General features: G+C 34.6%; 1 protein-coding gene across 1 annotated transcript in view; it reads right to left on the bottom strand.

Moving 5' to 3' along the window:
* MAN1A2 (mannosidase alpha class 1A member 2) overlaps positions 1-27,234 on the bottom strand; it is a 173,839-nt gene that overhangs the window by 56,489 nt on the left and 90,116 nt on the right. Inside the window, exons 6-8 of the mRNA XM_059928824.1 lie at positions 13,026-13,120; positions 6,538-6,661; positions 1,685-1,778 (exon numbers count right to left, since the gene is read on the bottom strand). Of these exons, the coding sequence (XP_059784807.1) occupies positions 1,685-1,778; positions 6,538-6,661; positions 13,026-13,120 (313 nt within the window). The remainder of the gene's footprint in view (positions 1-1,684; positions 1,779-6,537; positions 6,662-13,025; positions 13,121-27,234) is intronic.

The raw sequence follows: 27,234 nt of genomic DNA, 5'->3' as shown, positions 1-27,234 counted from the left end.
TTCTCTCTTTTTCTCAATATCTTTCTAGATATTTCATATTTATCTATGTCAAGTATTCTATAACATAACTTTTAATGACTATATTGTATATTAGATCTGGAGGGATTATAATTTAACCAAATCTCTTTCATAGGATGTTTAAAAACTGCACTGTCCAATGTGGTAGGCTCTAGTCACAAATAGCTAATTAAATTTAAATTAATTAAAAGTAAATAAGATTTAAAATGCAGTTCCACAACCATACTAACATTTCCAGTGCTCAATAACCACATGCTAATAACCACTACTATATTAGATAGGACAGAAACAGAACATTTTCATCATCATAGAAAGTTCCATTGGACTTTCTATGGAGTGCTTTAGAATGTTTCCAAATTATCCCTATTATAAATAACTCCAAAATTGTAAATTACCTCTCTCTATATACATATATATGTGCTGTGTGTGTGTATCTATATTTATATCTATCTATCTCTCTCTCTCTCTCTCTCTATATATATATATCTGAAAATTTCTTTGGAATAAATGCTTAGAAATGAGTCACTAGTTCAAAGGTCATACAAATTTTAATACTTTTTGAAGCACTGGATACAGGGATGTGTCCATTTCCTTTACAGATTTGATAAAGAACAGTGTCTTCTGTTTAAAAGCTTCATTGATTTGATTAGGGACTTGGTGAAGTGGGAAGACAGAGGGACAAAGGTCTCTGATGACCAGTCTATGGAGATGCCACAAATATGGTACTACAGATGGCAGTCTTTTGTACATTCTAGTAAAGTAGCAACAGTCTGTACAGAAAGAGTGTATTGTTACACTACGTTGTCTCCATGTATCATCCTCATTAGCGCCACTTTTAGGATTAAATATGAACATCTGTATACTGTCCATTTGTGTTTTGTTTTTTTCATGAACTAACAGAAAACATTTATTATTTATTGTTTTTAAAAAATCAATTCCTTCAAAGATCAATTCTAAAACTCTAATAAGAAAATCACCCCTCCCCAAACAAAACACTGTCTCCTGAGACAGAGGAAATCACTTTTACCACAGTCTCACCTAACAATTGGTACATGCCTCTACTATCAATACAACACCTATCACATTATATTTCAACTACTTCTAAGTGTGTCTGCCTACCCTGCCTGCTAGCCTGAGAGCTGCCTGAATTCAGACCAAGTCCTATATATTCTTTCCCTATCTCCAGTCTCATTCAAGAGCCTGGTAAATAACAGACACTGATACCTTCTTTTAAAATGAATGACCAGACATGGCCTGTCCAAGAGCAATCACCCCATTTTCTAGTCATTTAACACGCTCAACTGTTCTTCATATTCCGTTACTACATACTTATATCAAGCAATGCTCTTATTTACATGAAGACATAGTTTACAAATAAGGGCTTAAAAGTACAACCCTTCGCAAATGCCACACTATATTTTAGCAAAGTACTTACACATACACAAAATAAAACACTCCTGTGAGAGAGGAAATTCATGTTTCCATTTTACAAGTAGAAAACCTGAAGCTACAAGAGATTAGAAACTTGCCAAAGGTAACAGCACTAGCAGATCACAGGGTTATATATTAACTGAGGCTTCTAACACTACATGTAGTATATTTATCAACACATCAAGCACAAGTTTCAATCTTTCAACAAAGCATCAGTTATAACAGATATACTTACACTGACCCCAGCGACCTGTTCGTGGATTCAAATAATTTGGATAAAGACCATTTGGACGATCCATTTTCTGAAGTAGTTTCCGAATGTGCATGACCTAAGCAAAATAAAATTAAGAATGCAATTAATGAAAACAAAATCATTAAGATTTTATATTAATCTGGGCTTTGTTTTTCTCCTCACTCGGAGCCTACACTGCCATCCCACCCCCCAATCGTGTGTGTGTGTGTGTGTGTGTGTGTGTGTGTGTGAGATGGTAAGGAAAGGCATCTAATGACTCATTATTTTTATAAGATGAAATATGAGCATTATTTAAAAGTCAAGAAATAAAAATACAAAGAAAAGAGCACAGACGGAAACCAATTTAAATTCCAACATTCTACTATCCAGAAATAGCAATCAGAAACATCGGTGATAAACATCATTCCAGACATATTCAATGTGTACATAACTAAACATAAGAACAGAAATAATTTCATAGAAATATAATCATAATAGGACATTTGTAATAAAAAAGTATGAAACCACTCTGAAGTTAATAGATGAAAAAGTAAATAAAGTAAAACTAAACTGCTGAACTTTAAATATTGATCCCATAATAGATATCCCTATATTTCTAAAATTCCTAAACTTCCAATTCCTGAAAGATATCCTGAAGTTAAGGGGGGAAAAAATCATGAAACATATTAAGAAGCTAGAGACTTTCCCAGGGACTTTGTTTTGATTCATCTCTAGATTGGATGATGGATTTTTTTAAGTGCTTAAAAAAAAAAAAGCACAAAGGTATTCCATTTCTTGTATTCTTATTTGAGAATGTTATCTTCTCATCTTAAGGATAACTTAATTGGTATAAATGACTTGGGGAAACATTTTCTTTTTCACAGGACCTTATATATACTTCACTGTTTTCTGGACTTGAGCATTATAACAATCCTTTTAACACAAAGTTCCCAATCATCTTTCACTCAGCTGGATTCTGTCATCATGCAGTTTTAGGAATGGGCTCAGGGATGCTTATTACCTGTGTTCTTTCATGTTTGAGACCAACTCTATGTACAACAACCTCAATCTGAATAATTCCATGAACCAGGTTTAGTCAGTTCAGGATGATGTTGTTATGAAAGACGAAAAAATTAGCGTTCTTTTGTCTCCTGAAAATTATGCATACATTGAATCCTCTCTGCTTCTCTTCTACATCTATTATTTCCTTTCTAAATCTTTTTATCTATCTTTTCATTTCCATATGTTTACTAGCCTGTCTCAATTTTGTCTTCTAAGTCTCTTAGTATATTTTGAATGCTTTCTTTGTATTGCTTCCATTTTGCCCTTCATTTTGACGATAACTTAATTTTTTCTTATACTTTATTAATGACATCACATCTTATATTCTTGTTTCACAGAGATGAGAGCTTCATTATCTTCTCTCTCATGGTGATGTTTGGTCCAGGTCTTCAGTTGCTATTTTCTGATAAGCATTTTTTGGCCATCATTTATTTTTCACATTTTTTCCTTCTTTTTTTTTTCTGGTAATAATATTTTTGTATAAATTCTATACATGTTCTTTTTTGATGACTTACTCATTACTATTTTTCTTGAACCAGCAATTCACATGAGTTTTGACATAAAAGGATACGTAGAGTCCAAATGTGAATGTGCTTTTTTAAGCCTTTGCTTCTCCTCAGGCAACTGAAACTAGCAATGCAGCACTACGCATAATAGAGAATCTGTCATTCATTCTCTTCCCTCACCAAACTGTATGGGCACAAATACAGCTTGTCAGTGAGATTCCTAACTGAATTCTGTTCTTCTAGCTTCTCAACACATTATATTTAGTGGGGTCCAAAGAAGCATCCACCATTGGTCTGTGATCCTGTTCTCATTGCTGCTAATGAGGATTTGGTTTTGTACCTCAAGGTGTACCACTTAATCTAGAGAACTGCTCTATTAGCTTTTTATTTTTGAAAATCTGTAGCCACCAATATCCTCTCCTCAGTTACCCAAACCTCTCTCTGACCTTGATTGTTTATGCCAACCTTTCTTCCTATTTTGTTACATGAAGTATCAAGTATCTCCTAATTTTGTTAAAAATGGAGTACATAGTTCTGTTTCTCCTTTTTGTTGCTTTTAGGTGAGTTCTATGGGTTAGGTCCTCCACTTAAGAAATACCACATAGGACTTCCCTGGTGGCGCAGTGGTTAAGAATCCGCCTGCCAATGCAGGGGACATGGGTTCGAGCCCTGGCCCAGGAAGATCCCACATGCCGCAGAGCAACTAAGCCCACGTGCCACAACTACTGAGCCTGCGCTCTAGAGCCGGCGTGCTACAACTACTGAGCCCACGTGCCACAACTACTGAAGCCCATGCACCTAGAGCCCGTGCTCCACAACAAGAGATGCCACCACAATGAGAAACCCGTGCACTGCAACGAAGAGTAGCCCCCGCTCGCCACAACTAGAGAAAGCCCACACACAGCAACGAAGACCCAATGCAGCCAAAAATTAAAAAAAAAAAAAAGAAATACCATAGGTTAGATTATCTGTTTTACAAATTTATCATCTTTTTAATCTCTTTATGTTTTTCCTTGTTTTCACTATGATTATCTCTTGCTTTTATTCCATGTCAGTAATTCAGTTTTCAACTATGTACAAGTTATTTGTTATTTTTCATTTATTTATTTTACAGAAATATATTATGTAAGGTCTCAATTTGTTTCTTTAGCTCTACAATTTTCTTGTATATTACTGTTTTATTTTGGTTTTGAGTTCTAATTTTACTGAATTCAATCTCTATTATAGTATGAATTGCTCACAGAGACCTTTAAAATTTCAAACTGGGTTCTTTATCAGTATTTTACATGCTATTTACTGCCCTGATTTTGCTTCCTGCAGTATGTCTGTATAATTGCCATGCTTTCTCTTTCATCTTGCTCACATTTAACTGGGTCAGCTCTGACCTGAACTTTGGTTTGATAGAGTATAGCTGAATTGTCCTCAAATTCCTTCCTACTGTGTGTGTGCGGGGATATTCTCCCCTTCTGGATACACTTTGAGATTTGGAGTACTAGTGTACTAGTTCATTTCCTGAAGCCTATGTGCTCACGAAGGATGGAAGGTGAGAACCCCTCTGGTGCTGTGGGAATTATATACTGGACACCCTACACACTGGTCTCTCCTGTAAGATTAATAGGGAATACCAGGAATTTGTTGATTTTCTTTCTCTGCCCAGTAAGGATTCAAGATAGGGTGGGAAACAGACTTAAGTATCATAGCAGATATCTTTTGCTTTTTTTTTTTTTTTTGCCATCACATGTTTATGACATGAGGCTACAGCTTTTCCTTCTTACATTGTTATTGATGAATTTTTGATGGTCTTTATTATTTTCACTGTTATTGTTCATTTAATCAGGAAAGGGAAAATTCTGTCATCTGGCTCCATTTCGCTATCTTTAACTGAAAATTCTTCTCAGTTGATGAAATATTTCATACACAGAAAGGAATATATATAGATTCTACTCACAGCTCGATTTAAGAAATACAACACTACATAACCTTTGCTGTTCTGTTTACTGCTACCCATTCAGATACTACTGCCCTTGTCCTAGATATCGTCACAGCTCTGAATTTTATGTTCATCATCCTGATTCTATTAAAATCACTTTTGAATCCCTAAATGATATTTTGTTCAGCTCTGCTTCTTTTAAACTTTATAAAAGTTGTATTATACTCTTTTGATTGATGAATGTGACCATAATTAATTTATTTTCACTGCTGTATTAAATCTTATCATATAAATTGCTAATATAAACAATGTTTTTATGTATGTGATATAAATGTACATACCAAAGAGTGGAATTGCTGGGTTATAGAGTATATGTATTTTCAACTTTATTAGATTTTGTCTTTTAAATTTAAACCTTTAATGCTCCTAGAATTGTTATAATCTACAATGCTACCATTGTTACAACATTTCTACAAATATGTGGGTCTGTTTAAGGGCTATTTATTCTGTTCATCAGTCTTACTTGTCTCTATGCACCAACACTATACTGTTAGTGTTGATAACTGGGTAATACAAACCCACCCAACATGTTTTTCTTCAGGAATATTTTGAATGTTTCCCTTCTATTTAAATGCTAGAAGTGTATAGTCAAGTTCCATTAAAAAAAAAAATAGGCATTGGGGAATTGATTGGCATTGAATTGATGCTATAGATCAATCTGGAGATGACTGAAATTTTTATGATATTGTTTTCCTGTACATGAACATAATACATCTCTCGATTTATTTAGGTCATCTTTAATGTCACTTAATAGTTTTGAACTTTGTTTATCTTTTGTTAGATTTATTTGTGGGAAACTTATACTTTCATCCTACCACATAAGATATGTTTTTATAAATGATACTTTCTTGCCTGCTGTAGCTGGTACAGAGAAATTCTACTGATTTTTAATATTTATATTGACCTTTTATTCAAAATATAAATTAAGCTCTTATTTCTAATAATTTATATGTAGATTGTCTTAATATTTTAGGTAATCATCTAATCTGTGAACAGTTACTGTTTTCTTTCTTCCTTTTCAGTTCTTTACCTTTTTGTTCATTTTGTTTGTCTCATCTTGCCATGCTGACTAGGAACTTCAGCACAATGCTAGAGATAGTAATGGAATTTTAAAAATACTTACTAGTGGTTATATCTTCTCAAATAACAGTAAATATTTTAAATATGTTCTAAATAGAAGGGACATTTCTTTACATAATTTTTAAAAAGGCAAACATTTCCTAAGCATTAATCAAATCTTTGGGGTAGAATCCTAAAGGATTCTTTTATAACAAAGAAAAGAAGGCAAGAAAACTAACCTTTTTGTAGTAAATCGGGTTTCCTGTCAAGTAGCTGAGGTGGACAAACTCCATATGTAGTGTACCAAATTCAGCAAGAATGCTGCTACCTGCAGATGCCCAGCCCCAGTTTCGCCCTACTCCACTGAATGAAAGAAAAGGTAAAAGGAGACAGGATTGGGAAAAAAAATGAAACATTTTTTTGAATGAATACATAAATTTTATATATATCTCTTAGAAATTATTATCTCAAACAATAGATTACTTATACCTAAAATTTTATTATTTTAAAATTATTGTTAACAGAATATCCACATGTTCTAAAAAGCAAAACAATGTAGAAAAGTATACATTAAATATATTTCACCCCATTCTCATCTCTCTTCCCCTTACAGGCCCCAAATATAATCATTCATTAGCTTATGTATAAGTACAGAAATTTCTATGCATATATAAGCAATCCAAATATATATTCTTATTTTCCTCCTTTCTTAAACAAAACATAGCAAAGTATACTTACTGCTCTGTACGTCGGATTTTACTATTAAGATGTACCTCAGTAGGCGTTCCATATCGGTTCATAAACAACTTTCTCATTTTATGTTTTTAATAGATGCACAGAATTCCGTGACATTAATGATTTTCAATTGAAATGTCTCACCCCCAGAGGCATATGAAAATGTGTGAGAGCATTCTGAGTTGTTTCAAACCTTGAAGGTACAACTTACAGTTATTGTGCTGGGGCCAAAGATGTAACATGACAGCTATCCTGATAAAGAACTGTCCTGCCTCAAATGCTCATAGTGCCTGTATGAAAACTACTATGTTATATGAATAGACATAACTTATTTAATCAATCCTCTACAGTGGTCCTTTGGCAAATTTCTAATATTTTGCTATTATGAAAACTTTTACACTGAATAATCTTGTGTACATTTCATTTGTGCAGATATATGTCTAGGATATCTTCTAACTCTTTTTTCTTTTTTTTCAGCCTGCCTTATAAATTTTTATTGGAAGCCAAACTATATAAATGAAAAAGTGTAGACTCTTTGGATGTTATCTTCTTTCTCAGAAGGTTAAGTTTCCTCTCAAACATAGGTTGAGTATAGGCAGATTACCTTGGTTTTAGGCTTTGTTAAGGGTCATCTATTTCAGCTTCGCCTCTTCCTCTAGGAACTGGCCCTCTGGGATCTCAGCTGAAAGCCTGGGGTCTTTACCAAGGGCCCTTCACCTTGGCAGCTTTAAACACTAACCTCTGTCTCCCCAGTACCATGTACTTGTTAAACTTTCCCCTTTATATCTACTTGTATACTGGCAATTCAATTTGATATGTTTTATTTATGTGTTGAGAAAACATTAAAATAGATATCAGGGTATATCACTACCTTGCTGAAAGTTCATTAATTTTGGGGGGCTATTTTTATATTGTTTTTGAAATTATGATAGGCAAATGCCAGTAACATATCTTTTTGAAGCCAGACATGAGAATCAAGGAAGAAATATGGATACAGTAACTATGTAGGACAGTCATTCATTTCACAAATATTAAGTGCCTACTATTATCTGGGACATATAGTAGTGAACCTGACATATAACATTCCTGTTCCCATAATAAGTAAGACCATTTTAATAGTGATAATTGTTATAAAGAAATTTAAATAGAGTGATAGAATATGAGTACTAGTGATGGAAAATGAGTTCGAAGACTTTATGTATAATGTTCAAAGAGTTTCTAAAATGACACAATTTAAACTGAGACCTGAATGATGAGAAGGAGCTGGTGATGAACAGATACGGAAGAAGAGAATTCCCAGCAGAGGAAATAGCAAACACAATGGCCCTGAGGAAAAAGTTGGCTAGTGTGGCTGGAGCTCAGGAAGGGGAAGTGAATGATACAGAACGAGGTTAGAAAGCTAGGTAAAATCCAGACTGTGCAGAAATTCTGTAGGCTATGGTGACATTTAAAGTTTTTTTATTTTAAGTATGATGGAACATCATGGAGAATTTTAAGGAATGTAACATAATATTTAAAGAATAAAGCATACCATTTAGAAAGATTACCTAGGCGTCAGCATGGCGAATGGATTATAGCAAAGTCAAGTATAAACACAAAATCCCATTTCCATGTAAAAACTTCTGTCCCAAAGTCCCAAATGAAAGTTTCATTCATAGTGCATTTAAAAATACTAAATTCTAAACAAGGTTTTTTACTTTTTATTTTACAGACAGCCTCACAGGGCCCTCCACCTTGGCAGGCTTAAACACTAACCTCTGTCTCGCCAGTACCATGTAGCTGTTAAATTAGCTTCCAAATGTTGTTATCTAGTTTTTTTGAGTCCCTGTGCATGGGCAGGTATAGAATCAGCCAACAATTTGAGGAAAATTTGTACATAAATTTTGGGGCTTTTCCTCTGCAATTCCTTCCTGTCTTGAGATACTTGTCCCTCGTATCTCAGCCATTCTGGCAGCTCCAAGACCTGACCATAGTCTTCTTTGCCCTAAATGACCACTACTTTAGGCTTGGCTTCAATTGCCCTGCCCCATAATTTAGAATATGCCCTCGGGGGTAAAGCCAGTGTTTCTATGGAGATGACCTTCTCTTAGGATCACAGCCCCTTGGGTCCTCCCTTAGTTAGTTGCTCTCTAATCCCTTCAAACCATCTTGCTGACCTTTTTATGATTGTGGGAGAGTTAACCTGATACAAGCTATTCCATGGCTGGAACTGGAAGTCTAGATTAATTATTCAAGTAGCAGAGTTCACAGGTTATTCCTACTAGAACTCTAAACCATTCTCTAAGGTCTCTTCTACTTTTAGGAGGAAGTAAAAAATATAAATCTTTCTCTCACTGAAGGACTGATGTTATTGGTTTTAGATCTTTTAGCACTAGCTGATTTTTTAAACTCTGTATCACCTAGATAAATACTAAATTAGGTAAGTCAAATGACAAGTATGGAATAATTATGAGCTTTTCTAGACACAAGAACCATATCTTAGAATTACCACTAAAGTGTAAGCAGAATAGAGTAATACATGATTTGGTAGAGGAGTTGAAATAGATGTAGAAGATAAGGATAATAATCTTAACTACTGATGTAGCACATAGGCTCCTAGTCCTGCCATTAATTAACTGTAGGACCTTGAGCAAGATATTTGCCTTCTCTGACCCAGGAATCCCACTCCTGGGCATATACCTAGAGAAAACCATAATTCCAAAAGATACATGCACCCCAGTGTTCACTGCAGCACTATTTACAATAGCCAGGACATGGGAGCAACCTAAATGTCCATCAACAGAGGAATGGATAAAGAAGATGTGGTACATATATACAATGGAATATTACTCAGCCTTAAAAAGGAACGAAATTGTGCCATTGGCAAAGACATGGATAGACCTAGAGACTGTCATACAGAGTGAAGTAAGTCAGAAAGAGAAAAACAAATATCATATATTAATGCACATACGTGGAATTGAGAAAAATGAACCTGTTTGCAAAGAAGAAACAGAGACACAGATGTAGAGAACAAATGTATGGACACCAAGTGGGGGAGGGTGAGATGAACTGGGAGATTGGGATTAACGTCTGTACACTACTATGTATGAAGTAGATGGCTGGTGAGTACCTACTGTATAGCACAGGGGAAGAAAAAAAAAGAAGGTACCATGTTTGCAGGACATATATTAAGTTAACCTTAAAAATGCATTCCAATATACATTAGGTGCAGACAAATACTGTTTGATTCCGCTTATATGAGGTACCTAGAATAGTCAAATTCATAGAGTCAGAAAGTACACTGGTAGATGCCAGGGGCTGAGGGGTGGGGGTGGGGCGGGGAGGGCAAATGGGGAGTTAGTGTTTAAGGGGGACAGAGTTTCAGTTTAGGAAGGTGAAAAATTCGGGAGATGGATGATGGTGAGAGTTGCAGAACAATGTGAATGTACTTAGTGCCACTGAACTATACAGTTAAATATGGTTAAAATAGTTATGTTTTTTATTATGTGACTTTTACCACAATAAAGGAAAAAAAAGATATTTGCTTTCTGTGAGACTCAGTTTCCTTACCCATAATGTGAGAGTTCATGATACCTAGCTCACATGGTTGTTAGGAAATTAAATGACATTTAAGATTGTGAAAACACCTCACAAAGAGCCTAGTAAGAATAGTATCTAATGAGTTTTTGAATAATTTTATTCTAAGTTATTTTAACAGTTTATCTAGAGAAAAAATTTCCTCAATCTGATAAAGGCAATTGATTAAAAAATCTACAGCCAACATCATATTTGATGATTTTTTTTAAAAAAAAGCAGTATTATAAAAACATTTTATGGAAATCCAGAAGACTATAAAATATAGGTGAAGACAATCTTTTTAACCAAGATTGAAAACCCTGAAGTTATAAAAGATATATTTGTATATATAAACATTTAAAACTTAGGAATGAAAAATTATTACAAATAAAGACAACAAACAAGTAGTAGAACAGGGAAAAAGGAAATAATTCTATAATCTACAAGGCTCTTGTATAAACTAACTAGAAAAGACAAACAATCCAATCAACACTAGGAACAGACAATTCACAAAAAACAAATCTAGATGTTCAACAAATTTATGAAAAGATGCTCAAATTCACTAAGCAGAAAATACAAATGAAAATAACAATAGTAACACTTTATAGCCATCAATCTCTTGAAAATCAAACAGAACATATACTTGTAGACATTTTGGTACTCTCACACATTGTTGATGGAAATATGATGACCTACAGCCTTTTGGAAAACATCTGGGGAGTAACTACTAAATTTAAAAATACATATATGCTTTGATCCAGAAATTCCACACTTGGGAATCTATCCCACAAAGAAAAAAGAGACATATGCCCTTTGATACAGCAATCATATTCCTAAGAATCATTTTCAGAGAAAATTCCCCACTAAACAAGGACACATATAACAGGATGCTATTGTAACAGTGTTTATGGTAGCAAAATAATGGAAATAAACAAATACCACTGATGTGGAATGATTAAACAAATTACGGTATAACCTATGTATTATAATATATCCTATATTCCACTATGTAGTCATCACAAAGATTGATTTAAAGTTCTGTGGCATAACCTGGAAGAGTATTTCCATGAGATTTTGTTGAGTGAGAAAAATAAGAAGTAGAAAAGCAAGTATCCAAACAAACCATAAAAAATTTTAAAAGCTCCACCAGTATCTATGTGTGTGCTTCTGTACGCTATATAGCATATTGTAGGAGATAAATAATGTTAGATTATTAACATGAGTTGGCTTTCAGACAGCAAGACTGGAAGAAAGTCTGTTTGTGAGACACATGTAGAACTCAATCAAAAACAAAAACAAAAACCTTTAAAAAAATTGGTAAATAATTACATCTGTGATCTATAAACCCAAGTAAAATATGCACGTGTATGAATATATACAAAGAAACAACATGAAAATTAAACTTATGTTCAAGACATGGTCCTTGAAAACCCTTCTATTTTCATCTCAATCTAAGTTTGAAGTTCTGCAATGCTGGATTTTTCAGTTATTTTCTATATAGACAAATAATAATAATAATAATATCCTGTAGTCTTTCTTCATCTCAGACTTAAACTGTAAGCTAATTAAGTTAAAATTCTTATTATCTAAGAAAGTTATAAGATATGACTCTGACAATGCTACTGAAGGAAACATCAGAAAATCTATCATGAAACTAAGGACAGAGAACAGGTATGTGACCATAACCTTTTGTGGAGGTTGGTCTGGAAATCTAGCTAGCTTTTCCCTCACAAACAGGGAGTTTACATTATATATATTGCATGACATCAAAGAATAGTAAAGTTAGATGTCATGTTCAGTATTAAATACTGATTTCTCAGTGAAAATTAAAACTTTATAAAGTTCTCCATTAGAAAGAAATGACTAAAATAGATTAGTTTTCCCAAATAAAGCTGTCACAGAATCATGCCTCACTTTGAACTTCAACGGTGTAAATACCATAAAAAGGACCCTATAGTCAACGTCAGGAATTATGTCTTCCCTTATCATCAGTAAGACGTTCAGCAACAGGAAGCCCTGATTTTAAGGTATACTGTGTTCCATTTTGACTTAGAAAAAGATCAACACGTCGTGTACATAAAACAAAAGAGGGAAAGCACTTTGAATCCATTACAGCACTAAATGGAAATGAATAAGCAAATCATAAAGAAACAACTATTTTGTAAGAGACAGAAATCTAGACTCAGAGAAACAAGCAGTAGAAACTGGAATACAGTTACGGCAAGCGAACTGTTTCAAAGTAAAGAACATATTTTAAAAATCAGACAGTGTTTTAAAGAAATATGCTTCTGTACATATGAAGAGAAAAACAGTTTAAGTCTTAAAAAGTATGGTGGGGGCTGATCATTAGAAATTTCTAATACCTTTTTAAAGGGTCAAAAAATCAGTTAATCTAATTTATTTAGAACAGGAATAACCACATAAAAATAGAATCTACCTTTTCAGATTCACCATTGCCCAAGGAATCCCCGTAGGTGTGTTAAAGGCAGGAAGGAGTTTCTCAGCCAACTGGACTGCTTTAATCTTGAATATCTGAGATAAAAACATGAACATTCATAAATTATGAAATTACTGATGTCAATAATATTTCCTGGTCTCTTATAGGATGCACACCACAATGTACTGGATAAATGAAAGTACGAGGGGAAAAAATGGCATCTCTTTTGGTACCACAGAGCATACAGCAATCAGAGAGAATGGTTGTAAAGTAGATGGATACTGAGGAAAAAGCTACCCAACGTGAAATGGCCAGAAACTGCAATTAATTGAAAGGGAAGGACATGGTTTTGGTGTTGATATTATCTGTATTCTCAACTGGCAAAAAAATCTGAGAGAAAACACTAGGCTGTGAAATCTTCATCCATGGTATACAAGCTTAGTACAAATATTAAAACAAAAGAAAGAGATGCGACCCAATTTGGATAAATGCCCTTGAATTACTATAAGCTTGTTAATATCTCAACATTCTCCAACAAGGTTCAGCCACATTTATTAAAAGAAAAGAAAATGTTTATGTTCACATTCCAAGTTGATTTTATGAGTTATAAATGCTTCACCCCTTGGTCCCAGCTGCTGCTTTTTTTGGTACATAAAACAATAAATTGCCTAAATATCAATGGCTCTCAAACTTTCAAAACCATGTACTATTACCAAGACATATATAGTAAGATTTCTAATATTCTTAGCATATACCAACAGATTTGTGTACCTCATTTTGTAGACTACTGACTTATAGAAGAGACTCAAAACTGAGATTAGGTCATAATATCCTACTAGGAAAAGTGGCGTGTTCTTCTATATGCCCCAAATCTATCCTCTCTCAAATTAATTTCAAATTCGTTGGACATTTAAGGTTCCATCTTTTCATTGCAGTCAAGTACTTTTGTTAAAATATTATTAGATTTTTCAAATAAGTCAGTAGTTGAAAGCCAGGACTAGATCAAAGTTCTAAGTTGACGTTATATTAACAAAGCATACCAACATTATTGGGGGGATAAATTAGAGAGGAGTATGTGCAAGTAGACAAAGCAATAAGATGTTCAGATGTTTTGCAAGGTTCCTTAAATAAGGAAAAACTCAGCAGAACTTTTAATTAGATATTCTCATATATCTACAATTTACCATTTCCTTGAATACTTACTTTAACACAATAATACCCGTGAAAAATGTAACAATTTAAGGTAAAAGTTTTAATAATTTTCTCATATTCATCCCATGAATTCAGAAAAGCAAATGGAAAACTCAGTTCTCTCTGTATTAACATTTATATGTTAGTAAAGAGAAATTACATTATACAGTAAAGAGTATTGCTTCTTTACCTCATGCTTCACCATGAGGACAAAGGGACAAAGTTCTTATCTAAGAACTAATATTAATGCTGTGTATTTGTTAATCACATATTTTTGTATCACATCTTTTACATATAAAACTAATATTCAAAATGGTAAATTAACTTATAAACATAAGCTTTTTCTAAATAGAAAGCATTCTCATTTCACTTCCAGAAGTAATTAGCGACACATTTTCTAATTTTCAACTTCCTATGTCAGTTAACATATATAGTAACCAATTATAGTACACGACCCAAAAAGAAAACACCACCCTCATGTCATTGAGAAAAAATTCCTTATGTAGAATTCTTAATTTATTCAGGAATATACAAAATCTTTAATGATAAATATACCACAGCCTTACACTCCTTATTTGCAGAAACATAGTTTGGCAGACAACAGCAGTAGCTAATTTAAAACAAATTAGTTAGTATGCAATGCAGGCAAATAATATAAAATCCAAAAAGTATCAAAGTAAACCATAAGTCCCTTTTCCAGTCCTATCCCTTGACCACACAGTTCCTTCCATTGATACAATGCAAATAGCTATCAATTTCTCAAATATCTAGTAAATATTTTGTGCTAAATCAGTTCTATCGTATACATAGCTCCTAGCATGTCACATCAAATCCTCATTTTCCATTTCTCAGAAATAGAAATTCTATTACAGTTTATATACACGTCTTTGTCTTTCTGTCTTTCAAACACAGAATATCATATACTCTATGCTCAATTTGCTTCTTTCATTTATTGTACCTTGGAGATCTTTCCAAATCATTCCACATCCTTCTCTTTAGTGGCTGCAGAATTTCCCCTGTATAGATCATACTGTAATTTATTTAGTCAGTCTCCTATTGCTAGACATATGTTTCCAAACTATGTGACTCTGTATGATAAATTCCAAGAGTGGAATTACTAAATCTATGGGTACATTTATTTGTAATTTTAATAGTTAATGCCAATTTGTTCTCTACACATTTCACAAATTTATATTTCTACCAGAATTTATGACCAGCTGTTTCCCTGTATTTTTGTTAATATAAAAGTTGTCAAACTTTTGATTGCTGCTAATCTGATAATTGAAAAAGGATACTCCATTGTCATTTTCATTTTTTTTATTATGAATGTGGTAGATACTCAACACTCACTCAAATCTTTCAAGCATACCTTCATACATTGCAGAGGATGGATAACTATATATAACATTTCCCAGACTCCACACCAGCTAAAGTTCGAGACAAGGCCTAGGCATTGCTGAGTATACATAAATATGCAATATTTGGAAGGAAGAAGTAAATGATCTGAAGCAGTGATCTTTCAAGCACAGTGGTGACAGTGTCTGATTCTTCTGTGGTAGCTCTGACAGAAGTTCCAGTGACTGGTGCCTAGCTTCAAAGATAACATGTGGGCAACAGAGGGAATGGAGCTGGATCATACCATGAAAGCCACATAGTATGCTTGAGCATTTCTCCTGCCTGCATGTTTCCAAGCTATATAACAAAAATATCTGATTTCATGGCCCTCCCAAAGGTTCTGTTAGCTGGTCAGTACCCTCTAATAAATCACTAGATAAAACAGATTGTTTTCTGCAACTAGGACTCTTGACTAATAAGATGATGAAAGTGAATCAATTATTTACATGTTTAAGAGCTTCAACAACACTTAAATGAAGACTTCCAAAACATTTATTTATAGAAAAAAAACTTTTATGTATTCATTGTCCATGATGTAAAATCTCCCAGTTATTTTTACCAGAACAAACTGTAAGTAATGGAACTATGCTAAAACTGGTCCTAGGTTTAGAAAAATTAGGACGAGAAGAATTACCTAGGTCTGGAAGAATTGGAAGAAATGGGATTAAACAGGTAAAATGTGGCAAGACTATGAAGAGCTTTACAACATAAGCAATGAAACTTAGGGTAACACAACAGATAACACAGAAGCACTGTAGATTCTTGAGGAGGTAAGTGATATTAGAATCCATGTACACTTTTAGTTGTTCTTTTTTAATTGGAGTATTTACTAAAGTAATAATCTGTTTTCAACCTAGTAGAGTTAGAACGTAAAATAGAAGTCAAGAGTTCATAACACTCAAATGACTTCCCATCTCATTCAGAGTAAAAGCCACAGCTCTTTAAAAGGCTACAAAACATTTTTTTTCCAAATAAATCTATTACTTCTGTGGCCTCACTCCCTTTCTCCCTGCTCCAGTAACCTTCTTCAGCCCCACTAACCTCTTTTGTCATTCTCTGAGAATGCCAGTAATGCTTTTTCTTCACTAACTTTAACCTTCATTTGCTGTTCCTTTCAACTAAATGCTCTTATAAACGAAACCCTCAAGGCTCTCTCTTATCTCCTGCAGCTCTTTACACAAATGTTATCTTCACATGCACTCCCTGATCATCCTATTTGAAATTAAAAACCCCTTAACCCCTTCCATGCTTTATTTTTCTCCTGAGCACTTATCACTAACAGTGTATATATGTGTATGTAAGTGTGTGTATACACACACTCTCTCTCCCATATATACCTTGTTTATTGCCTTTTACCCTCACAGCAGAATGTAAGCCATGGTTGAACAGGAATTTTTTTCTTGTATTCACTGCTGTATTCTTAGTACCTAAAAGAGTGCCTAGTGTATTCAAGATGCTCAACTAGTGTTGAATGAATTAATTTAAGAAGCCAAAGTGTACAGAGATTTAAAGTAAACAAGTAAATTATCTTCTCTCGCCTCCATACCAACCCCATCTCCCTGAGATATTCAATGTTAACATATAAAAGTTTTAAGGACTCTTTACAATATTCTACAAAAATGTTGGGTTGATGATGACGATGATGATAATGGCAAGCATATATATTAATCCATTTGATCCCCACAACAACCCAATGCGGTAGGTATTATTGTTACTCCCATTTTACAGGGTTGAAACTGAGGTATAAAACAGAGAAGTTAACTTGCCCAAGGTCATACAGTGGTAAGTCTGAATTTAAACCCAGGCAGTGCAGCTCAAGTTCATGTACTTGCTTTACTATTTCACTATATTAGATATAAATACAGATATAGACATATTTTATACTGTGCATTATTTAATCATAATTTTATCGACAATAATTCTTTAAAATGTTTTATTAATTTATTGCACAACTCTGTCCTCCCTCTTGAATGATCATTTGGCTAATATAAAATTCTGCACTGGCAGTTATTTTATCTCAGCAGTATAAAGATATTATTCCAATGTCTTCTGGCATCTATTGCTGTGGAGAACTCTGCTGTTAGCTGTCATTCTTTTGTAAGTAATCAGCCCTTTTTCTTTGGTAGCTTTTAGTATTTCCTCCTTATTCTTGATATTTTTTCAAATATTGATTCTCTATCATTTATTCCATTAAACTCATCTGAGACTCCTAATAAACATTAATATTTCTCAATCTATTTTATATCTCTCAACTCTTCTTCTTATTCTCCCTTTGGCTCTCTATACTGCATTCTAGATGAATTTTCATTATCACCATGAACAGGGGCACCCTTAAAGGCTAGACAGGTGTTCCTTAGGACCAAGTGAGGGATACTACAAAACTGCTGGTTAACACAGAGGTAGAAACACATCTCCCACTCATAATGAGCCTGCAAACAATATTTCATAACTCATGATGAAATCTAAGATTTTATTCTACTTGCTAACAAGTTAGCCTGACACAGTTTCATGAATATTGGCAGAAGACAGAAGACTACTGTGTCAGAGATAAAAAGACTACATTATTCATGGCAAAGTAGCAGCCAAAGCTTCAAGTTTACTTCCATTGGTCGTACACGTCCCACCCTTACCCCCATCTAAGTCGCAGAGAGATGACCCAAAGGGCCCATGATGGATTCCTGCACATACAGTGGGCTGCCTTACAGAAGAACACTGAGTTTGGAGAATCTCTTTTATACTAAGTGAAAGCAAGCCTATTTGTCCAGGGTAAGACATTAATTCAACCCTGCAAGCATAAGCCTGATGACTCGGGAAAAGAGCAGTCAGGGGCTTATTATATTCTTGGTATTCCCAGCAAAAGTGTGCAGAGATGCTCAGGCCCCATAGTGGATGGCTTTCCTGAACCTTCCACATCAGCAGTAACAGAAGTGCCTTCCTGTAGCAGCAGCTGAATCCACTTTGCAGTTTCTCCAACACTTGCAGAACCAGCTTCATCACCCTCAATCCTCACTCCAAAGACACCTGCCAGCACATTTTCATCAGAGGTCTGAGTTTCAGCTATGTAGAGCCCTTTCTCTGAAGTTTCTAAGTTTCAGTAATTAAAACCTCTTGCCCATATTCCCTCAGCCATGGTTGCTTCCTGTAGGAGCTACCTCCATGATACCTTAGAGTATTCTTTTTAATCTAGCACTTTCCTAGTTAATTTTATACCCAGTTAATAACTCTTTTTTTTTTTAATAAATTTATTTATTTATTTATTTATGGCTGTGTTGGGTCTTCGTTTCTGTGCGAGGGCTTTCTCCAGTTGCGGCGAGTGGGGGCCACTCTTCATCGCGGTGCGCGGGCCTCTCACTGTTGCGGCCTCTCCCGTTGCGGAGCACAGGCTCCAGACGCGCAGGCTCAGCAGTTGTGGCTCACGGGCCTAGTTGCTCCGCGGCATGTGGGATCTTCCCCGACCGGGGCACGAACCCGTGTCCCCTGCATTGGCAGGCGGATTCCTAACCACTGCGCCACCAGGGAAGCCCCAATAACTCTTTATATGAAATTCTCTCTGTTCAAATAACTGGCATGGTTTCTGTCTCTTATAAATCGAATCCTGACTGATAAATAAATAATCCATATTTTCTTATTACCTATTATTAAATATTTGCTTATTTAAAACAGGAAAAGGAAAAAAAATTAAATCACACCAGTTCCTCTATTCTGAACCAAATACTATTAAATATTTTGATATATTACCATCCTCTTTTTTTCTGTACAAACATACAATTTTTAAGTAATTGGATTTTTATTCTTTCATTTTCTGCTACTAACATAGTATCGTAAGTACCTTTCCAATTTTTACAAAACTGCCTAATTTACTGTATCCATTTCCTCTCCTACCACTCACTACTCCACCTATTTCAACCTAGTTTCTGCCCCCATCATTTTACTTAAAGGGATCTTGCTAAGGATTAGCCACACATTTGAGCAAAGAGCATTTTCAGACATTATTGACCAGTTCCTCCTTAAAATATTTCCCTTGTATTCAATAATACTACAATCTCCCTGCCTCCTTCACTGACTCATCCTCCTCATACTTGACCTTTAATGTTGTGCTTCTTGAGGGTTGATTCTAGGTCTCCTTCTCTTCCTTTTCTAAATTGCCTCCCTGAGCAAGCTCATGTGTGCCTGTTTTCAATTATCAGCAAAGCAAGTGACTCCCAAATTTATATCACCCGTCAACACCTCTCCAGTGAGTACCAGATCCATTACATCTGTCTACTATTTATTTCTACTTAAATATAGCAAAATCCCCTCAAATTCAAAACACCTGAAACAAACTGATGCGCTTCCCCTCCCAATCCAGTATTCTTAAAGTTTTCAATATCTAATAACTGCCCCACCATCAGTCTAGTACCAAAACCCAGAAAACTGGAGGCGGGACCAACTCATCCTTCTGCCTCATTTCCCCCTGCACAATATCACCCAACCCTTTTGAATTCATCTTCCTTGATATCATTTATCTCTCTCATCTCTACAGCCCATCTTTAGTCCAAGTTGCTATTATTATTTGCCCCAAATACTGCAATGGCTAACTGACTGGATGAATGGAAACACACACACACACACCCCCCACAAGCTATTGGTCTATAACTTGCTTTTGTCACTAAATATATCAAGCCTATGTTTACTGGTTGAAATATATCAAACTTATGTTCATAGTTGTACAGTATTCTATAGTAGTAGATGTATCAATTTATTCAACCATGCCTCCAGATGAATATTCAGGTCTTTGCAAACGCTGGCCTACTACATGTTTTCAAACATTGGATACTACAAACACTAATGCAATGAAAAAATCCTTCTGAGTATACCTTATGTATCCACGTTGTTACTTTTAGATAATACATTCCTAGAAGTGGGTCAGTGGGTCAGAGAATTTTACATTTTAAATGTTTACTTGACACAAGCTAAATCATTTTCCAAAAAGTTTGTATCGTTTGTATTCTCTCCAACAGCATATCAAACATTTGTTAAAATTTAAATGTATTTAATTAGATACTATAAAGTGGGTACATTTTATTGTATATAAATTAACTTCATTCAATAGAGTTGCTTAAAATAAACAAACTTTGAACTTTTAAGTTCTTTACCAGGCAGAGAATGTGGAAGGGTGAGAGTCTATTTCAGGCAGAAAATTATGGTATAGCTTGATAAACATATAGGGAAATAAAACAAAGTGATCTAAATACACAGTTTCATGCATGCAGAATTTGGGGCTTCTCCTCTGTGGCTCCCTCCTGTCCTGGATTTTACCCCTAAATTTCTAGCACCTGTGGTAGCCCTAAACTCTGTCTTCTGACATGATTTTAAACAGGATTTTTTCACTTTCTCTTTCTGATATTTCACTGTTAGTATAAAGAAATGCAACAGATTTCTGTATATTAATCTTGTATCCTGCTACCTTGCTGAATTCATTTATTAGTTCTAATAGTTTTTGTGTGGATACTTTAGGGTTCTCTATAGAGTATCATGTCACCTGCATATAATGACAATTTTACCTCTTTCCTTCCAATTTGGATACCTTTTGTTTCTTTTTCTTGTCTGACTGCTGTGGCTAGGACTTCCAATACTATGTTGAATAGAAGTGGTGAGAGTGGGCATGTTTGTCTCGTTCCAGCATTTAGCAGGAAGGCTTTCAGCTTTTTGCCATTGAGTATTATGTTGACTGTGGCTTTGTCATAAATGGCTTTTATTATGTTGAGATATGTTCCCTCTATACTCATTTTGGTGAGAGTTTTTATCATGAATGGATGTTGAATTTTATCAAATGCTTTTTCTGCATCTACTGGAATGACCATGTGGTAAACTCTAACTTCTGATCAAACCAGTAATCATAATCATAATCAACTGTGAATTGGTATAAGTACTGTGACTTTAAACATGTATGAATATATACAAATGTGTAGATGAACTCACACATTTAAGATGAAATGTTGGAGAGTATATTTAAAATGCTATCTAGGTCAGCAAAGCTTAGTGGAATGTTTTATCCAATTACCAACACATCTACAGAAAATGCAGAGGTCGAATTTTCAATGGAAATTGCAGTAACTTCTGAAGCAAAAATAAAATGAAAATTAGTGCAATAAGGACAATAATGGCTAATATTTAAGTCAGGAAAAATTAACACTGTAACATTTCTTTTTTATTCAGAACTTTAGGGCAAGAAAGGGACACTCTATTCGCCTTAGAAAATACCCCTGGGACTTGCCTGGTGGCACAGTGGATAGGAATCTGCCTGCCAATGCAGGGGACACGGGTTCGATCCCTGGTCCGGGAGGATCCCACATGCTGCAGAGCAACTAAGCCTGTGCACCACAACTACTGAGCCCACACGCCACAACTACTGAAGCCCGCATGCCTAGAGCCCGTGCTCTGCAACAAGAGAAGCCACTGCAATGAGATGGCTGCCCACCGCAACAAAGAGTAGCTCCCACTCGCCACAACTAGAAAAAGCCCATGCGGAGCAACGAAGACCCAATGCAGCCAAAAGTAAAAAAGAAAATATCCCTGAACTTATTCAGAAACGATCTTACCTACAGGCAATGAAGTACACAATTGTGTTTTAGTAAAGAAAAAGTTTGCTGTTGTTGTTTCTTTTATTTTGTGTTTATATTCTGTGAAACGTATTAAACTCTACATAACCATTTCTCTATTTTATCTGACAGATTTCAGATGCATTTATCCACATAAATTACATTGTTATCTTACTCAGGAAGGGATGCCACTTTGATAACCGTTTGAAAAATGAGAAAATACTGTAAAAGAAATGTCATATATTTGAGGCTCAAGTAAACATAATAAATCATCAAGATTTTTAAACTTGTGAATATTTAAAATAAATAGCCTTGTTCTGAGAAAATATTATAAAGATTCACATTTATAATATTAATAAATCACAGGACAGAGGAACACTTTGTTAGGATGGCATATAACCCTCATTTGCTTCCCCATACCAGAACACTGAATGCATGTAAAATGTTCTTTATTCTAGTTACACTCTATCTAAACATAAGAAAGGCGCTTTGCCATGTTATAAATTATAGTTAATTTTCTGTCTTATGTGAGACATAGGAATTTATTGGCTATCTTGTATTAGAATAATCTTATATTCAATGTTTTATTTATTTTTTGCAGATTTCAGGGATTTATTTTTGGTTTCCTGGAATAGATATGGATCAGAGCTTTCAGTGTAAAATGATCAAGTAGAAAAGTAAAATGGTCAGTGAAATCTGATTGTATGAGAAAGTCAAAAAAGTAAAACGTTCTCTCTACTTTTTAGTAGAGTAGACTCTATCCTAAGAAATTAACTTATCTATTTTTAAATAAGTAGAAGGATTTCCCAGCTGTTAGAAACAGTATATTTACCACACAGGAAAAAAGTCAAAGGAAGAGGGGAAAAAAAGTAATATCTATTGAGTCAGGTGATATTTTTAGGCACCTTCACATAACTTAATCCCCCCAACAACTCTCAGGTGAACTCTCTCCTTCTCTTATAAATGAGGAAACTTAAATTACAGAAGGTAAATAGCTTGACAAATATTTTTATGAAACGGAGGCAGAATAGACTCAAACCTCTAGCTCCAAAGTACTTGTGCTTCCCTCCACTTCAAAATGTTTCTTCCTGAAGTCTGAGGAGTTAAAACTGCAAAAATGGAAATACTGGTAACATTGTATACTTTTTCAGCATTTTAGTGTTCTCCTATGGCAACAGCAACCAAAATCTCAACATTTTGCTTCAACCTTCAGATAAGGAGCCTAATGAAATGGCAGAGGCTGACGCTTCTCTTTCATAAGCTGTTCATAGGTAATTTTGAATCATATGCTTTTTGGTATGCAAATTAGTCAACTACACACAAACAATTTAGTATTTCCTCTACATAGTCAGACAAGCATGAAAGTAAGAAAAAAATGCTCTATCTCAAAGACATCATATAGTGTTTAACCTGGTAAATATTAGGAAGCATGGAGTAGCAAGTAACAGCAGTTCATGGCTCGGAGAGGAACAGGGGGTAGAAGCAGACCCTCTTTGAGGCACAGGCATACAGGGAATGCCTAAAGTGGACAGTAGAGCAAGAGCATTAAGAAAAACTTGCCTGCAAAACAGGCCCACTCTAATTGCAAGGTAGTGTTAGAGGAATTTGAAGCCAGTGGTACTTTGTAGGTAACCTTAGCAATAAAAAACCCAAACCTGGTTCAACTCAGACTAAACTGACTCAGCTCCTAACACTAATAGCACAGTCATGCTATTCCAGGCATAAATATTATTAAACTCAGTCTTCACTGTCCCATCCATACATGATATTTTGCATTAAATAAAAAATTATTAAATACTTAAGAAAGCAAGAAAAATTAATCCACTTTCTAGAGACAAAGCAAGTGACAAATCAGACTTAATGAGGTTGAAATAATCACAAAGAATTTTAAATGACTATAATTACTATGTTAAAAGACGTAGTGGAGGACTTCCCTGGTGGCGCAGTGGTTAAGAATCTGCTTGCCAATGCAGGGGACACGGATTTGAGCCCTGGTCTGGGAAGATCCCACATGCCGTGGAGCAACTAAGCCCACGAGCCACAACTACTGAAGCCCGCGCACCTAGAGCCCGTACTCTGCAACAAGAGAAACCACTGCAATGAGAAGCCCGCGCACCTCAATGAAGGGTAGCCCCCGCTCGCCACAACTAGAGAAAGCCTGCACACGGCAACAAAGACCCAACACAGCCAAAAATAAATAAATAAATAAATTTATAAAAAAAAAAAAAAAAGACCTAGTGGATAAGGTGGAAAACATACATGAAGACAATGAGGAATTTTAGCAGAGAAATGCAAACTGTAAAGGTCAAATGAAGTATTAGAAATAATAACTTTAAAAATCAAGGTAAAACAGAGATGCAAAATGCCTTCAACAATGATCCAGCAATCCCACTACTGGGCATATACCCAGAGAAAACTGTAATTCAAAAAGACACATGCACCCCAATGTTCACTGCAGCACTATTTACAATAGCCAGGTCATGGAAGCAACCTAAATGCCCATTGACAGACGAATGGATAAAGAAGATGTGGTACATATATAAAATGGAATATTACTCAGCCATAAAAAAGAATGAAATTGGGTCATTTGTAGAGACGCGGATGGACCTAGAGACTGTCATACAGAGTGAAGTAAGTCAAAAAGAGAAAAACAAATATCGTATATTAACGCATACATGGAATCTAGAAAAATGGTACAAATGAACCTGTTTGCAAGGCAGAAATAGAGACACAGACGTTGAGAACAAATGTATGGACACCAAGGAGGGAATGGGGGTGGGATGAATTGGGAGACTGGGATTAACATATATACACTACTATGCATAAAACAGATAACTAATGAGAATCTGCTATATAGCACAGGGAACTCTACTCAGTGCTCTGTGGTGACCTAAATGGGAAGCAAATCCAAAAGAGAGGGGATATATGTATACATATAGCTGATTCACTTCACTGTACAGCAGAAACTAACACAACACTGTAAAGCAATTATACCCCAATTTAAAAAAAAAAAAAGCCTTCAACAGGATCAAAAGTAGATCACATACATTAAAAGATATACCATGTGATACCACCTGAAAGAAAGTCAGAGTGACTATAACACTATCAGACAAACTAAAGAACAGTGAATATGAACAGAGATAAAGAGAAAAATTTTAAAACAATAAAAAAACAAATTCACCAAGAAGACATAACAATCCTAAATATGTACACACCTAAGAACAGATCTCCAAAATACACAAAGTAAAAACTGATAGGACTGAAAGGAGAAACAGACAAATCCATAATTATAGTTGGAGGCTTCAAGACTCCTCAACTTAGTATTTGACAGAACAAGTAGACAGAAAATTAGTAAAACTACAGAAGATCAAGCAACACTATTACCTAGCTTGACCGAATTGACATTTTAACACAACCACGGCAGAATACACATATTTTCAAGTATACATTCTTTTTGATAGACCATATTCTGGCCCATGAAACAAACATCAAAAAATTCAATAAATTTGCTCTCTATTCACTGCCAATTAAACTAGAAACCAGTAACAGAATGCTATCTGGAAAATCCTCAAATATTTGGAAATTAAACAGCGTACTTCTAAATAACTCAGCAATCAAAAAGGAAGAAGAGAAATTAGAAAATATTTTGAATTAAAGGAAAATAAAAACATAACATATCAAAATTCATAGGCTGCAGTTAAAGAAAGACTGAGAAGCAAATCTATGATATTAATGCTTACAAACTATTGGGAAAAAATAAGTTACAAAGATGTAATGTACAGCACAGGGAATACAGTCAGTATCTTAAAATAACTCTGTATGGAGTATATGCTATGAAAATATTGTATTACTATGTATACATCTGAAACTAATAGAATATTGTTAAGTCAACAATACTTCAGTAAAAATAAGATAAAAATAAATCAATAAAATAAAATAAGAAAAGGTGTCATATTAATGAGTTAACAAGCTCCAACCATAAGGAATTGGAAAAAAACAGGAAAAAAAATGGGAATAGAGGTGCAACTTAACCCCAAAGCAAGAAGTAAGTAAAGATAAAAGCAAAAAATTAATAAAACTGAATACATAAAAATAGAGAAAAATCAATGAAATAAAATCTAGTTCTTTGAAATAAAAATATTAATACACTTGTAGCCAGACTGACAACAAAAGAGAAGATGAAATGGGGAACATTACTAAAGACCCTACAGATACAAAAAGGATAATAACAAAGTAATACAAACAACTTTATGTCCACAATTTAGAGGAAACAAATTCCCTGAAATACACAAACAACAAAAGCCACACAAACTACAAAAGCCACTCAAGAAGAAATAACCTGAACATGTTATATCTACCACAGAAATTGAATACATACATTTTAAAACTTAGTGGGAAAAACAAAAACAAAAAACTCCAACCCCATGTGGCTTCACTGGGAAATTCTACCAAACGTTTAAGGAAGAAATAATACCAATTATACACAAACTTCTCTAATGGAAAAAAAGAAGAAACACTTCCGAACTCATTTTACAAGGTCAGCATTACTCTTATACAAAACACACATACACAAAAAGATATTAAAACTATAGATCAATATCCCATATGAACACAGATACAAAAAAATTCTCAACGATACATTATCAAATCAATCCCAGCAATATTTAAAAAGGATAATACACCATGACCAAGTGGGGTTTCTTCCCAAAAATGCAAGGTTGGTTTCATGGTCAAAAATCAACCAGCATAATTCACATTATCAACAGATAAAGAAGAAACACCATATAATCATCTAATTAAATGACATAAAAACATGACAACATTCAACATCCATTCATGATTTTAAAAACCTCAGCAAATAGGAATAGCAGGGAACTTCTTCAAGATGATAAAGGGTATCTACAAAAAAAAAACAAAAACAAAACAAAAACCCTATGGCTAACATTATGCTTAATGGTGAAAAACTAAATGCTCTTCCCCTGATATCAGGAACCAGGCAAGGATGCCACTCTCACCACTCCCATTTAACTCTATATTTAGTG

Source organism: Balaenoptera ricei, chromosome 1, assembly GCF_028023285.1.
Source record: "Balaenoptera ricei isolate mBalRic1 chromosome 1, mBalRic1.hap2, whole genome shotgun sequence".
NCBI classification, from domain to species: Eukaryota; Metazoa; Chordata; class Mammalia; order Artiodactyla; family Balaenopteridae; genus Balaenoptera; species Balaenoptera ricei.
This window is presented reverse-complemented; position numbering and strand designations above follow the sequence as displayed.